At 39.3% G+C, this 15062-nt stretch overlaps 3 protein-coding genes, 1 non-coding gene and 2 pseudogenes across 8 annotated transcripts; 4 read left to right on the top strand and 2 right to left on the bottom strand.

Moving 5' to 3' along the window:
* Nucleotides 1-791: 791 nt before the first annotated feature.
* On the bottom strand, nt 792-6346 carry F32B4.8 (Apple domain-containing protein). 2 transcript variants are annotated; one of them, NM_001375222.2, is made up of 14 exons: nt 6144-6339; nt 5177-5885; nt 4794-4915; nt 4658-4750; nt 4472-4603; nt 3935-4091; nt 3496-3602; nt 3336-3451; nt 3020-3235; nt 2454-2524; nt 1994-2278; nt 1544-1710; nt 1353-1498; nt 792-1041 (listed from the first exon to the last, which is right to left on the bottom strand). In NM_001375222.2, the coding sequence occupies exons 1-14, from the start codon at nt 6324-6326 to the stop codon at nt 981-983; spliced, it is 2565 nt and encodes an 854-aa protein (NP_001362171.1). In that variant the 5' UTR covers nt 6327-6339; the 3' UTR covers nt 792-980. The 2 variants fall into 2 exon arrangements, with proteins under 2 accessions (NP_001362171.1, NP_001362172.1); NM_001375223.2 differs by having other exon boundaries at nt 796-1041; nt 1994-2272; nt 6144-6346.
* F32B4.t1 lies at nt 2342-2413 on the bottom strand. The gene has a single exon. It is a non-coding gene; the product is annotated as a tRNA-Cys (tRNA).
* A 1962-nt stretch (nt 6347-8308) lies between the features above and the next one.
* On the top strand, nt 8309-9104 carry K08C9.6 (uncharacterized protein). Its single transcript, NM_060537.6, has 3 exons — nt 8309-8458; nt 8506-8586; nt 8823-9104. The coding sequence occupies exons 1-3, from the start codon at nt 8318-8320 to the stop codon at nt 9021-9023; spliced, it is 423 nt and encodes a 140-aa protein (NP_492938.2). The 5' UTR covers nt 8309-8317; the 3' UTR covers nt 9024-9104.
* A 144-nt stretch (nt 9105-9248) lies between these two features.
* Nucleotides 9249-9514, top strand: K08C9.9 (EF-hand domain-containing protein; the record flags this gene model as incomplete). The annotated part of the gene is made up of 2 exons (NM_001136312.1): nt 9249-9275; nt 9323-9514. 2 exons carry the CDS (start codon nt 9249-9251, stop codon nt 9512-9514), a joined length of 219 nt encoding a protein of 72 aa, NP_001129784.1.
* Nucleotides 9515-11718: 2204 nt separating this feature from the next.
* Nucleotides 11719-12443, top strand: K08C9.7 (annotated as a pseudogene). 2 transcript variants are annotated; one of them is made up of 4 exons: nt 11719-11872; nt 11920-11946; nt 12052-12219; nt 12321-12443. In that variant, coding segments are annotated over exons 1-4 (472 nt in total). The 2 variants fall into 2 exon arrangements; another variant differs by having other exon boundaries at nt 11920-12008.
* A 440-nt stretch (nt 12444-12883) lies between these two features.
* On the top strand, nt 12884-14928 carry K08C9.8 (annotated as a pseudogene). The gene is made up of 4 exons: nt 12884-12897; nt 13545-13625; nt 13680-14193; nt 14710-14928. Coding segments are annotated over exons 1-4 (828 nt in total).
* Nucleotides 14929-15062: the final 134 nt, after the last annotated feature.

Genomic DNA, 15062 nt, shown 5'->3' with positions numbered 1-15062 from the left:
ATGCGTCCGTGGCGAATCACCTGTGGAGGTCACAGGTTTGAGCCCCAGAGAGTACAAATATGTTTCTTTCTGTGGAAAATTTGCAAACTCCGTTTTTAATAGATAAATTTAACTAAATTATATCAAATTTTTTAATCGAAATTATTTTTGTAATTTTAACTTTTTAATATTCAAATAAGATAAATCCGAAATAGAAATCCGACCACCTAGTATATTTCTAGAACTCTACAAACCGGAAAAAATGAGCAAAAAAAAGTCCAGAACTCCCACATTTCCGATGTAAATGTTATTAAAAATGAGTCTTAATCCCAAGATCTTTAATATTACTAAAAAATAATGAAGAATTTCAATATTACAAAGAATCATCGAGACAAGGAAGACCTTGAAAAGATAATTTTTTGAAGAAAAAAGAATATTCTAAAAAATTGTTCAAATTTTTTTTCCATTTCGGAAAAAAAATTATTTAATATTTTTGTAATTTTAAAACAATTATAAATAGTAAAACGTTAAAAAAATGTACTAAACTGATAAAAAAGTAATCAAATCAGTACAAATCCCTTGTGTCCCAAATTCTTATATCCGTATACAATTTCGGGCGGTTGCCATGGTGACCAACACATTTTCCTATATAAAACTGCTCAATTTGAAGATATGGCGGGTTACATTGTTATAAAAATGTTCACAAGTTTGAAAGAATCGGAAGAATATAATTTTCGAAAAAAATGTCAAAAAAAATTTTTTTCGAATTTTTTGTCTCCGAAATTTTTCCAATAAATTTTCTCGTTTACTTCTTCATAGTTTTTTAAAAATTTATTATTAGAAAATAAAAACATAAAACGCACATAACTACGCACTTAATATTATTTAGGAAAAAATATTACAAAAAATTAATAAATCAGGACCCGATTTCAGCTGTTGATATCAATATTGTCATATGCAATTTTTTCCGGAAAAAAAAATTAATTTTTGTTTAGTAAAATCTACATTCGTGCCATTTTCCTCCGTAATCTCGCCAATTTTTCAATTCGATTTTGGATTTTTCTGGAAACAATTTAATTGTAGGATTACAGGTTACTTTCACAAGAAAATGAAGTGAAAAATCGATTTCCTCGCATAGAAAAGCTTATAAAACCTTCTCGGGGGTCGAACTCGCGCCCTTCTGCGCCATAGCCACCCCTCTTAGCCGTTGCGCAACGCGCGCCGGGTCGAGCTGCCCCCGGTGGCGCAGTGGCTAAGAGGGGTGGCTATGTCGCAGAGGGTCACGGGTTCGACCCCAATAAGGCTATTTAGGTTTTTCTATACGAGAAATGCAATTTTTCCTATTTCATAAGCCTGAAAAAGACACTAATCACCGTTTCTTAGCCCTTCTGTTGACTTCCCGAATCCCTAGGCAATCCTGAATAGAGAAAAAGTCAACGATAGTGGCGGTTTCATCAAAGAATGAAGCGGGATCCTCCAGATTTGTAGAATCATTCAAAATGCAGTTCAGAGTGGTTTCCTGCAAAAAAAAAAAGCCTCAGTTCATCCGGTTGCCATTTCTCACCTTCGCATAGAACATAACACTAACACATCCAATTATGTGCTTCTCTATACATAAATCAATACATTCCGCAGCAGAGCCCACTGAATGAGCATCCACAAGATGCCCAATGAGCACTTTTTGACGGTAGCGAATTGGCTGGCCTCCTGAGCACTTGTTTGCCGAGGATTCTGCACAAAAGTTTTACTTTTTTCAAATTTAAGTTACAAATTTGAATTCAGCTCGCCAAGAGCTTTTTAACAGCATATCACATGACTAGGTTCCATCAAGTTAAATAATTCGGTGGGTCCCACCACGAAGGGTACGGTAGCTAGGGAGGGGGCGGAGCTAATATTGATTTTGTTCCGAAGTGGGTCATGATTATACTTATTTTGAAGCTGCTGAACAGGGGAATTCGAAAATTGAGGTTTTAAGGGGAAAATTAAAAACTAAAATGAGAAAACGCAAACCAACTCTGTATGCAAATCTTCTCATAACTAGTCACTGGGTTCCTTGGCCTAGGTGTCATTGCCACGTCATCTGCCGGCGGTGACGTCATCAAGTAGCAGAATCCACGTGTCTTGTCATACTCAAGAGCTGTGCAATCTGAAGCTCCCCCGCCTGGACGGGAATTTGTGAGACACGCAAAAACGCAATCGTCTTCGGTGATTTCCACATAGTTTTGGTGATTATTACTGGATTCCACGTCATTAGACCGCACAAAAATTACATCCTGACCATCGGGACACTTTGCTGGAACTTGGGAAACTTATATTTCAAAAAAAAAAACATTTCAAAAAATGAAAAATTGCAAAATTATTTAGGGGGCACCCGGAGTTGAACCAGGGACCTCTCGATCTGCAGTCGAATGCTCTGCCACTGAGCTATACCCCCGATGGAAAACTTGCAATGCAAGGCCTAACAGGAAACTTACGGCGTTGAGAAAAAAGAAGAGACGATGAGACACTGGAGTCTTTTTCGACGAGACGCAGGAAGGTGGGAGAACTGAATTGGTTTGTTTTCTCTGTTTGCAGAGTGTGTTTATGGAATTTGTGAATGGAACGGCGGCAAATTTAAACAGAATTAGACGAAATTCAATATCCTCACGTGAAAATAAGGTAAAAATTTCGAAAATCTCGATTTTCCACTAATTTTTTCATTTTTAGAGTTTAAAAATCGAACTCTCCACCCCAGAAAAGCTAAATACAGGCTCGCGGGATCGAACCCCTGACCTCCAGACCACAAGCCATCTCTCCTACCGGTTGCGCCATGGTGCACCGAATTGGCGGCGCACCTTGGCGCAGCCGGTAAGAGGGCAGGCTGCGGATCTGAAGGTCGGGGGTTCGAGTCCCCGATGCCTTCTATAGGTTTTGCAAGGGGTGAAAAACGATTTTCACACTTTCAAAGGTGAAATAGCTAGTTCAAAATTGAATTTTCAGATTTTTCCCAGAATTTTTCCATAGTTTTTACTGAAAGGAAAAAGAAAATCAAACAACTCACTCTTCAAACTCTTCCTCCTCTGAATCCTTATCCAAATCTCCAAAAACTTCCCTCGACACAAACATTCTGACACATCTCGCCGTAGTTTTCGACAGTTTTCTATGCAAACTATGCCCCTGGCTTCTTATCGTATTTCCAGCTAGATTCTTGATTTCCTCATACATTGCACACGTGGCAAGTGGCATGGAGTAGGTAGTGGCTAGGCAGGCAGGCGTTCTGGCAAGAAGGTTTGCTTTTTGAAAAATTATAACGTCGGCGGCTCAAGCTGGTTTCAAAAATTTAAATATTTCGAGGCCTCGCCGCGAAGTTACTGTACCTGGAACATTTTATGAGACACTCCAACTTTGACAAATTATCATCGGTTTCAAATGAGCGAATTTTTGTGATTGCGGTGTTTTTCTTCGAGTTGTAGCACACTGATTCGACGTCTTCCTGGAAAATAATTGATTTTTTTTCGGAATTTTTCTTTAAGTTACCGTAGTCTTCTGAATCTTTGCATCTACAAACATATTTTTGTCGGTTTTCACATTTGTTGTCACCCCGGCGACCACTTTCCGGAGCCGTGGAGATGTTGGATTAATATCTGAAATTTATTTTTCGATTTTCGATGTGGAAACCCACCGAAAAGGTTAAAAATCCAAGCGTTTCACACAGAAAAACCCAAATCCGCTCACCGGGAATCGAACCCCTGACCTTCTGCGCCAAAGTCACATCTCTTACCGACTGCGCCACTTTCCGCAAGTGCGCGTCCTCTCCACTACAGTGGCTGGTTCAGTGGCTAAGAGAGATGCATATGGCGCACGAGGTCCGGGGTTCGAGCCCCCAACGTGGTCTTTATCTTTTTCAGTGTGGAAAATTGATATTTTCAACAATCAAAGAAATACATTCAACGTTTTAGAGGGAAAATCAACTTACGGGAGAACTCATCACTCGACAATACTATCCGTGAAGCCACCGTCCGCCGTTTGTCAGATTTTTGCCGTGGTTCATCGATTTTATCGTCGAAAATTGCGCCAGGGAATCTCATAAGGTCATGACCATAGAGATTCTTGTTGTATAGGTTGACAATTGTCTGAAAAGTTTGAAGGCGTAAGAAAATTTTCTCGCTAGAAATCTAAAAATCCTATTTTCAACTAACTATTTCATATTTTAAAGTGTGAAAATTGTTTTCCTCGTCTTGCAAAACCTATAAAAGCCACGGGGGTTCGAACCTTTGACCTTCAGAGCCAGGACCTCCCCTCTTACCGGCTGCGCCACAGGCGCGCTGGCAGCTTGATGCACCATGGCGCAGGCGGTAAGAGAGGTGGCTATGGCTTTGAAAGTCAAGGGTTCGAGTCTCTGGCGTCGTTTAGAGGTTTTCAGGGGCTGTGAATTAGGATTTTACATTTGAAACGTTGGAAAATGGGCAAAAATGTACTTTTTCTCAAAAAATTCGTTCTTGCAGACACCTACCTTCCTTCCTTCATGCGTAGTTTGTCTCTGCTCAAATGTTTTCCCATTTTTGTCAGTCTCCATTGACACCAGCTCAGTGTCCGGGAGCTCATCTGAAAGCCGGCGGCGTTCTTGGTCCTTCTCCATTAGAAACTGTAAATGTTTTTATTATCACAATTTTGTAAAGAATACAATAACCCTCAGTACCTCCAACCCCTTCAAAGGATCATCAAAAGTTCGAGTCTTCGCCGCGTGCATCCTCGCCATCTTCCGCATTTCCCGCTCCACGGCGAATGGGTCCTGCAACGAAATACTGTAACTTTTCTCTATCTACAGTACTTACCACTTCCTCCACACCATTTTCCTGAATCGTATCCTCGATTTCTACAGAAGGCGAGTTTTCGTAGTGCTCGCCGTCGATGCGGTTGTCTACGTAGTATTTCGTGGCGGAGACACTGTAGCGGCCTAGAAAAATGGGAAATTCGCGGTGTAAAAAACCCAACACACTAGGTGGGGGTCGAACTCGCGGCCTTCTGAGTCTTAGCCAACCCCCTTAGCCACTGCGCCACGCGGTACACCTCCAGTGGGTTGCGCTGTACACCGTGGCACAATGGCTAACAGAGATGGCTATGGCGCACAGGACTCGGGTTCGACCCCCGTAACATGTTTATAGGTTTTTCTATGCAAGGAATTCGATTTTTCACTTTATTTTCATCGACAACTCACCATTAAACTGCACCACCTCGTTCTCATCCTGCTTCTTCTTCTGAATCTGGTGGAACTCAAACTCTTCAGGCTTGAGCTCTGAGAGCTTAGCCAGGCTTGTACCTTGGAAAGATGACGTAGGCATCCCTGCTTTCGACGAAATATCTTCTACGTCAGTGTCCGAATCCTCGGGCTCCGTGAAGAACTTCTCCTCTTCGTCGGACGTTGTCTGTGATAGAATAATTGGAGTTGATGGGTTTTCAGTTGAAAAGTCGGGAGCGGTGACGTCATTGAATGACGTGGCAAATGAATTTTGTGACGTGGCAACATGTGAAGATACAAATTGTGACGTAGCTGCCGTTGGAAAAGCTTTGAAGTATGGGGAGCTTCTAGAAAATGAGTTTTTCTCAAAACCCTCTGTTGAAGTAGCAATAGGTGTCGCAAAAATTGAAGCACTTGCAGAAAATGGTGATGTGGATTCAGATTCAGATTCAGATTCCGGCTGGAATTCAGTTACAAACTCTGAAGCTTCATCCACCAGTGCTCTCTGAAGATCCACGTCATCTGTAGAGGTACTTGGGAACACTGATGATGACGTCACTGTCATTTCCCGATAGTCGAGATCTCCGATTTCCAGATCTGCTTGATCGAAAAGCGACCTATTCATTTGGTGGTAGCGCTGATCAAAATTGTCGGATACGGCCTCACGGGATGAAGAACGTTTTGTGCTCTGGAAAAAATGAGTTGATTTTGTATTATTTTTAATGCAAAAATCGAATTTTACAATATTTTTGGCGCCATAGGCATCTCTCTTACCGACTGCGCCACTGGTGACGCGGTGTGGTGCGCCCGCGCGGCACACAGTGGCTCAGGCGGTAAGAGAGAGGCCAGTGGAGCAAGAGGTCACAGGTTCGAACCCCCGGAGCGGCATTTAGGTTTTTCTATGCGATAAATTCAAAAATTCTACTTTCAAAAAACCTAAACTAACCATTTTCTTGATAAAATCCTCCTCATCACTATCCTCCGGAGAGGATGGCAATGGGATTGTGGAGTTTTCCTGATACTCTTGGAACATTGACATCTTTGCGAGCAGCGGGTTTTGAGCAATCATATCAGTGAGATTTTGAGCCCAAGATGGGCTCAAAAAGTAGAAAAGGTAGAGGAGAAGCATGAAAAATGTTGCTCTGAAAAAATTAGAGGTGATAAAAGATAAATATGGCTCTCTGGGCTCGAACCCGTGACCTATTTCACCGAGTTTGTCTCTGTTACCGGATGCGCCGTTCAAGCCAAACCCTGGGTGAGGCAGGTTGGCGAATGGCGCAGCCGGTAAAGCAGATGACTTTGGTACAAAGGATCAGAGGTTCGAGCCCCTGGTAGGGTAAATAATTTTTACTTGGTCTTTAAGCTAGAATCTATACGATCTAAATCAATAAAAGCCCATCAAAAGTCACAAAGGATCAATCTAAAAGTGCGAAAAAGAAGTGCAAAAGCAATTTTCCTGCGAAAGCCGAGAAAGTTTGTGTGGGGAAAGTGACCGGAAGAAGCAGGCGTCTCCCCCGAAATCGAAATTATCCCCCCTCCGGTCGCGGAGAACTTTGCCCGATATCGCACAATATGTATATAACAAAGGGAATTGGGGGATAAAGTAAGAACTGAATGGAAAGGAGGAACATGAGGAGAAGGAGAATTTAATTGAGCGACAATGAAGATGACACCTCTTTGGTTTGTCATGATGAAGTATGTGTAGACATACTTCCGAACATACTAGAAGGGGAGAATAGCTAGAAAGAAAGTTTTTATATGATTTACAGCCAGAAAAAAAGTCAATATCCAACCCGGGGGTCGAACCAGTGACCTATTGCTCCATGTTCCTCTGCGTTAGCCACTGAGCTAGCTGACGGCAGGTGTCCTGGCAAGGCATGGCGCAGTGGCTAACACGGATGGACTTGGTGCAAAATGTCGGGGGTTCGAGCCCCAGGGGTGGTGTTTAGGTTTTATTGGTGGGGAAACGTGGAGTTCGAGAACTGTGTAAAAAAAGAGAATTGGCAAAACCGCAAAGCTTTTTGACTCTCCAAAGTCACTGAAGTAAGAAATGAAGGCGGCTTCTAAGCCTAGCAAGCCCTGAGGAATCCAGGTTAATCGGGAGAAAGGTGCCTGCCAAAGCCGATTATCCTTCCCTTCAGCCAACTTTCTTCAAACAATAGAGGGGTCTACAGCCTCCTCCCGTTCTGCCGAGAGGAGGGTGTGGATCCGTTACCAGTTTTAATCAACTTTTTGTCAAGGATTCCCGGATTTGTAGATGAAAAGTTGCGAATCAGCGCACTTTGGACGAAGAATTCATTCCTTCAAATCAATTTTTTTGAGAAGTTTGAACCAGAGACCTCTTTTTCCGAGTTTGCCTCCATTAGCCACTGCGCCATATTAACTGGCGCAGTCGGTAATAGGCACCAACTTGATGAAAACAACCAAAGTTCGAACCCCGGGAAGGCCCATTAGGCTTTGTTGGACTGAAGCTTTATGTTTAGCTTGTTCAGTTTGAAGAGATTGGCCTGGAAATCCAATTTTTCATTAAACAAGACCATTTAGAGAGAGAAAATTGAGTTGTTTCTCAACAAGTAAATTTTAAGTGCTACTGTGCTACGAAAATTGGCGCAGTCGGTAAGAGGTGTCAACTTGGTACAAGCAACCAAAGTTCGAATCCCAGTAACGCATATTTGGCTTAGCTAGCTTGAAGGCTTATTCAACACCTGCCCAGTCCATCAAACCAGATCATTTAGACCAACAATTGCCGTTGGATTCAATTTTCGAGGATACTTGAAACATCAAACTCTTTTTGTTAGAAGAAAGTGCGAAGATTATGCGGAAAATAGTCTAGTTCTGACCTTTGAAAGTCTATTAATACATTGTTGCCTTGTTCGGGAACTTAGAAACCAAGTTTTATGGACCATTGGGTCATGGTGCATCGAGTCATGACGCATCGATACATGATATAAAAGATCAAAATACAACACTCTAAGAAAATGGTTTCGTATTTCTTTTTGCAGAGAATTCGGTTTACCACTGATCTTTATTCAAAATTCCAAAACTGCAAACATATATTTTATTCTTTGCAACTCAAGGTCCTATAAAACAAACTTTTCTTCTCAATGTTGCACAGAAAACATGCGTTTAATTCTAGCTTTTCTTCTGGTCTTCAGCTTTCTTCAAACAGTCGATGCTGATATTTTTGAAGAAATTAAAAACATTTGGAATTCTGTTATTGACTTCATCGATCCACCAGAAAATTTTTATATTGACACAAAAGTTGGAAGTTGAATTCGAGTCTGTTAAATTATTAGATAAAATTTCAGTACGACTTGGATTGCAAGTTGATCACATGCCTCAAGACTTACTATGAAATGTATTCGGACTGGTTTCAAGATAGGGCAAGGGTGAGTTCGTCGAAAAACCTAACCAGGGTTCGAACCTGGGGCCGCCTCGTGCGCCATGATCACCTCTCTTACCTGCTGCGCCATCGGCGCCGCTGAGATAAGTGGCGAGGGATCGCGTTGGCTCAGTAGGTAACAGACGCAAACTTGGAGAAAAAGGTCACAGGTTCGAACCCCCGGATAGGCATTTAGGCTTTATAAGTTTTTTCTAGTCGAAAATTGCGCTAACTATTTTCCAGAACTTCTGCCGTGAAGAGAACATGAACCATACGCCACAACCAAACAACGCCTACGATGGCTTCTTGCCATGGATCTACGGATGCAAAGACCGCGATCTTGATGGATTCCTGTTGCCAGGTATCAACGAGAACTATTGGGGATTTTATGGAATCTTCGAGAGGGCCATTACCGGAATGTATAAGATTTCTTTGTACTTTTGAATGGTCTTTATTTGATCTTTTTTTGATAAAAGGTCTGAACATTGGTTCTTGATGATATACATATAAAAGCTCTCAATTCCCTGTAAAACTTCACAAAATCACAAAAAATGCGGTTTATTTTCTGTTTTCTTGTGATTTTTTTGCCTTTTTCAAGTTTCAAACGCAGCAGGGAGAACACCTTTAGAGAATCTTGTGAAAAATTTCTCATCTATTTGGGAGGATATAATGGATTCGCATGAAAAATCTGCAGTGGTGAGTTACTCTACGCCTCCTCAATGCCTAACCAATTTTGTTTTCAGCAATACTGTTCGGTATCAAACAGAAACCGTAGCCCGATACCTGCCGAACAGTACATTGGGTTCACGGATGTATTCTACAGATGCTTCGATCGGGACTTGGATGGACTTTTGCTCCCCGGAGAGGACGGAGCTGACTTTTGGGGACAACTTGGAACTTTTATGAAGGCTATCACGGGAATGTTCAGATCTTAGATAATTAATCATGAAAAGTTTATTTGACTATAAATGAATCGTTCTGCATAGTTTTTCTCAAGTCTGAAATTTTTATAGGTTTACAGGGGAAAAGTAAAAAGGTTATGGCCGAGTTCCAAATAATCTGCATGTGAAATTTCGCTTTTTTGCCAAAGGACCAAAAATTCAATTGAGCTTCAAAAAATATTATGACTTTTTTGAACATAATTCATTTACCCACTCCGAAAAACAAATAGTAGAACAATTTTTATCGCTATTTTTTTGTTTTAAAATTGATATTGTTTTTTTTTTCAAATAGAAATAGCTATACTATTTTTTATTTTTCCAGATAATCCTGAAAACTCAGAATTTTCACCAAACTGTGACTTTGCTGAGTTTCGTATTAGAAAAATCAAGTTAGACACGGAGAGTGTGTGTGCAGAAAGCGGAGACGCCGGAACAAGAAATACACCAGCACGCAAAATGCGCCAGCAATCTCCAATGATTTATCTGATTCTTTTTGTTTGAAAATAATCGATTAAAAATTATCTGTTATACAGACCTTTTTTCCGTTAATTTTTTTTTTAATTCCGACGTTTATTTTTCGTGAATTTTCAGTAAAATTTTCGAAGTAGGAATTTGATAGAAAGGTCAAAATGGCAAAGAAAGATGATCTCGACGAGGTGAACAAAAATCTGGATTCCATGAAAATGTAAGAATTTTTAATATAAAAATCCGAAAAGAGGATGGAAACCCAGTTTAATCTTTTTTTTTTTGAAAGTAGTCAATCAAAAAACAATTTATATGGCTGTAAAAGGGTTCCTTTGATCAAAACTGACGTAACTTTAAAACCTTATTAGTTACATGAATTTAAAAAGTATTTTCTGAAAGTAAAATTTATGGAACTGTTTTTGATATTTTTTCAACAAATTTATATGTATTTCCTTTGAGATATAACAGTTTGCCTATGTAAAACTACTGTTTTCAACTAAGTTTACTTCAATATTTCAAAGTAACAATCATAAATTTTAAATAAGTTTTTCATATGAAAAACATACCAATTAACTGATTCATCAAAGTTGAAATTGATTTTTTTTCTTTTTTTTCCTGAGAAATTGACCACAATGTCTTTTGTCCTAATTTGTTCAAATATGTCGAAGTTATTTATTTAACGTAGTAGCAATAAAGTACCTACAAAAATTGTGTTCAAAGCATGCTATATGATTTGAAAAACCAAAAACTCAGACATCGCGTTTCGAATTCCTGATGGGAAATGATTTTAAGGTGACCGATATAGCTGATACTGATAAATAAATGTTTTTGCTGTTAGATAAAGTGATGAAAGTACAATCAGTTTAAACATATTTGAATCAGTTGTTTGTCATCAAGAAAAATAGGAGACGATATGCAGTCGTAAAACCCTGATCAGGTCATGTCGTATTTACAACCTTACTCTGGGGAAGAAATATTTGAACTCTATAATAATGTTATTGTTATTTACAGCCATTTCAATTGAATTTGAGGAATATTTAAAAGAAAATGCTGTATCTGAGGACGGTCCATAGCTTAATTCAAAACTATTACACTACTAATTCTCAAACTCTCAAATTTGCTCCCAAAATTAAACGATTCAAACTACTTTTAACACAACACAAGCAAAAATGTTGTGTTAATTTCCTTTTATGCAAATTATCAAACCCGAAATACTATTAAACAAGAATTCAGTTGGACAAAATAGTTTTTTTTGATGCATTAAAACAAGAAATTATATTTTCACAAAGAGAAAACATAAAAAATAACGGTGAAAACATAAAATGCAATATAAAAGTTTAAAATTGAAAATTAAACCACAAAAAGCGAACGAAAAAGTCATTCGGTCAATTATCGATTTTCGCAAGTTTCAACTCAGACAGGTGCGAGTCACGACTAACCGACTCAAAATCAATGCTAATTAGCAAAACGCCAAAAAATCAGAACTAATTAGCTTAAAACCACGGCTAATTAGCAAACCATTGCTAATTAGCAGAAAATCCGTGCTAATTAGCAATTAATATTGATTTTTGTTTTCTTTCATTTGATCTTATAAACCTGCTTTTTAATAACTTATTTATTTATTTTTAATGTTTATTCATAATTACCGTGTGTCATTGAACTTGCTCAACTTTTTAAATAGTTTTTTGTATAATTCTAGATTTCAAATGGGGAGAAGGAAGTTCCTCTAGACGATGGAGAATTCATGCCGCCAGCCACGAACAACTCAAGAGAAGAAAAAGAGGAAGAAACTACAGATGTTTGTTCGGCTAATGCCGAAAAATCAACGAAAATCCTCAATTGTGCAGAAACTCATTTCACCCTTCAAAGACGGCTCCACTTGTAAAGGTAGAGCTATCTGCTGTTTTATTTATCACAGAAACATGTTATTTCAGAGGAGGAGCAAAGACTCTGCTATGCCGGTAATTTTCCTTTCACATCGATTCTCGAAAAGCTGAGCTTGACATTCCTCGGGCTGCTTTGAGTACGACTCTGCCGGACGCATTTATAATATATACCTGTTTCAGTTGTCAGCTGGGAAAGGCGATTGTGGAATCAAGGCTGCAGCTACCATCTACGTCAACTGTGAGCTTCTCGGAGGAGCCAAGAAAAGAAAGAAAAAGGTCTACATCATTCCAAAGAAGAACAATATAAGCCAAAGGAAGTCAAGCTCGCCGTCCCCCAAGTACTTCAAAGTAAGTGAAGTGTCTATTTCCAGAAGAATCAGCTCCGGCTAGAAAGTTTGGGACGATTAATATCTTGATATGGTGCCAAAACCAAATTTCAATATTTTCAGATCGACGAGAACGGCAAGATCAGCCGTCTACCAACAGGGATACCAACAGTCAGCATTCAGAGGGAAGCCTTCATGACCCAGCCCACCACACTACGGAAGATGTCCCAACATCCTTGTCGTTGACACCTCTACTGCCGCTGCCACTTCAAACGAGAAGGAAGGAAAGAAGTAGACTATTAAATGTTCCATTTTTATCAAAATAAAACTGTTGTTTTTTTTTTTTATTATTTGTTCGGGGGATGATTCGTAATAGCACATAGGATTTTTGGGTGCTTTTCCTCGCACACTAAAATCTTGATATATACATCAAGATTTTAGTGTGCTATAGTGAACACTATAGTGAACAAAATGTTCGGAGAAGGAGTTCTCCAAAATGCTTTTCAGAAATGGTGTCGCTCAATTCGTATCGATGACATACAAAATCGAACGCAAACAAATTTTGGATGGTGGAGTAGGTGCTGCGTTCCACGAGAATTATCTCGTTATTCAAGTTTCTTTCGATAGAAGCCTCGCGCGAGGCGCGACGGCGCAATGGGTAAGGCGTCGGCGTTCGGTGTGAAGCAATGCGGGATCCCCAGTAAGTACATTTGATTTGACAAGAGCGGGTTGGGAGCAGAAACAGAGCCGGACATGACAGGGAGAGCAAGATGTGGGAGACGCGGTATCCCAGAATGGGACGGCAGGGTTAGAATAGGTGGGAACAACTGCGGGGACAGGAAACTGTCAAAAAAAGTTTTTCATTTTCGGTATCGAAAACCAGAGCTAATTAGCGAAAAACCAGAGCTAGCCAGGTTGACTCTATCCCTGGTCAAAAAGCTAATTAGCAGTGATTTTGAGTCGGTTAGCCGTGACTCGCACCTGTCTGAGAAGAGGACTGAGAACCTAATTAGACACGATCAGCGCCGGTTTAGCACCGGTCTACTCCTAATTAGCATCGATGTTTTACGGCTGCCGAGATCGAGTGTAACTAGGTTTAATTAGGTTCAATTTTTTGCCCTTTTCCTAATCAGCTCCGGGTTAACCACATTTAGAACTGAGTTCCGCTAATTGGATCCGGTTTACGCCGAATTAGCTTCGAACCGCAATGTCTGAGAAGAATTTAATGAAATTCAGTACTAAATCAAGGAAATATTAGTGCGTTAGAAGTGCTGTAAATTTCTCGAAAAGTGGCTCTAATCATTTCCCTACTGTCTGTACTCTACCTTTAATTCAACCGATTTTCAGATCGGATTCCAATCTGAGACTTATCGACTTACCATATGTTGTGCTGTATGAATGTTTGGAAAAAGTTGACCCATTCAAACGGTATAGTTTCCAAAGTTTTCAAAGACTTGCAATAAATGATAAAATAATTTTCAGATTGGGCGTTCGAAAAGTGTGCCGAAAGTTCAAAGGAATCATCGATGAAATGGATCCCGGTTTCAAAGACCTTTCCATTTCAATTGATCGTCTTGACCAAGTTATTGCAAGTATCGATCATTATCGGTTTGGATACTGCTGGGACTGTGATGCTGGATGATATTTGACACGTATTGTCAATGACGAGAAAAAAAATATAGCCTATATTGGAGAATCAGTGTACCCTCCTGTGGAACTGCTGATGAAAGACTTGACAAGAGTGATGAGCCATCCAATGAGCCTGCATCAAACTACTCGCTTTTTCCGTTTTTTCAAAGCAGGAGATTTGAAACGAGTTATTGTGGAAGCCGAAACACTTGAAGAACTCTACACTTCGGATCAATGGAAAATGGCCGAGTATGTGGAAGTTGGCGCTAGGACAAGGGACGTTCCCATCAAACATCTTATTAACATCTCGGAGTTCACTGTCAATTATGAGCGGCTTACAGTTGAGCAAGCTTTCGAAATCAGAGAAGTAAGTTTTTCACACTATAATTAGCATTGTTTGATTTAGAATAAGCATTGCTTGGAGGTTTCATGAAAAATTAAATTATTATTAAATTTAAAAAAAAAACTCCGCGGATAATTTTTTAACAGAAAAGTCATCAACTAGAAAGTTGTTGATCTATTTGTAAAAAACAAGTTTGTAGTTGAAAGGTTTTTACTAAAAAAAATGCTGGTAAAAACTTTTTACCACAAACTTGTTCTTTACAAAAAGATCAACAGCTTTTTAGTTGAAGACTTTTCTGTAAAACAATTATCCGCGGAGATATAAGCTACCAAAGTGAATTTGGTAAATTGGCCCTTCAATGTTTTGTTACAGTGCTATTTTCATGATCTTTGAGAGCCCGCCGTAAGTTTGGTTGTGGAGTTTTGCCGCAAAAATTCACGAGTAACCGTTTTAAGACACGAGCTATCAAAACATTGAAATTTTTAAATCAAATTTAAATCATTTAAATTTATTTAAATCATAATGAATATTGTTTTTTAGAATATCATGAAGTCCGAAAAATTCAAATCCGGAAGCATCTACACATTATTGACTATTGAAGTTGTGAAAATTTTCGATCCGAATTACATCTCGATTACACATCCCGAAATCAGTGGCATCATAAAGTGTACCTTCCATGGCCACGAATTTACCATCCGTCTCAATGAATTGTCTTTTTATGGTTTGGAGATTAGAAAGGAACCTTTTGCAATTATTTGAACTGTTTTAACTTGTTTTTATATTATACTTCATTGTTTTTTGTCTCTGTTACAATTTTTGGGTTTTTGATGAAATTTTTCTGTTTCCAATTTTGACATTGTTTTGTTGCTAGAAACATCAAGCATAGCCTTCTG

This window comes from Caenorhabditis elegans, chromosome I, assembly GCF_000002985.6.
Source record: "Caenorhabditis elegans chromosome I".
Taxonomy (NCBI): Eukaryota; Metazoa; Nematoda; class Chromadorea; order Rhabditida; family Rhabditidae; genus Caenorhabditis; species Caenorhabditis elegans.
Note: the sequence above shows the minus strand (reverse complement) of the source record. Positions and strands in the feature narration are given on the sequence as shown.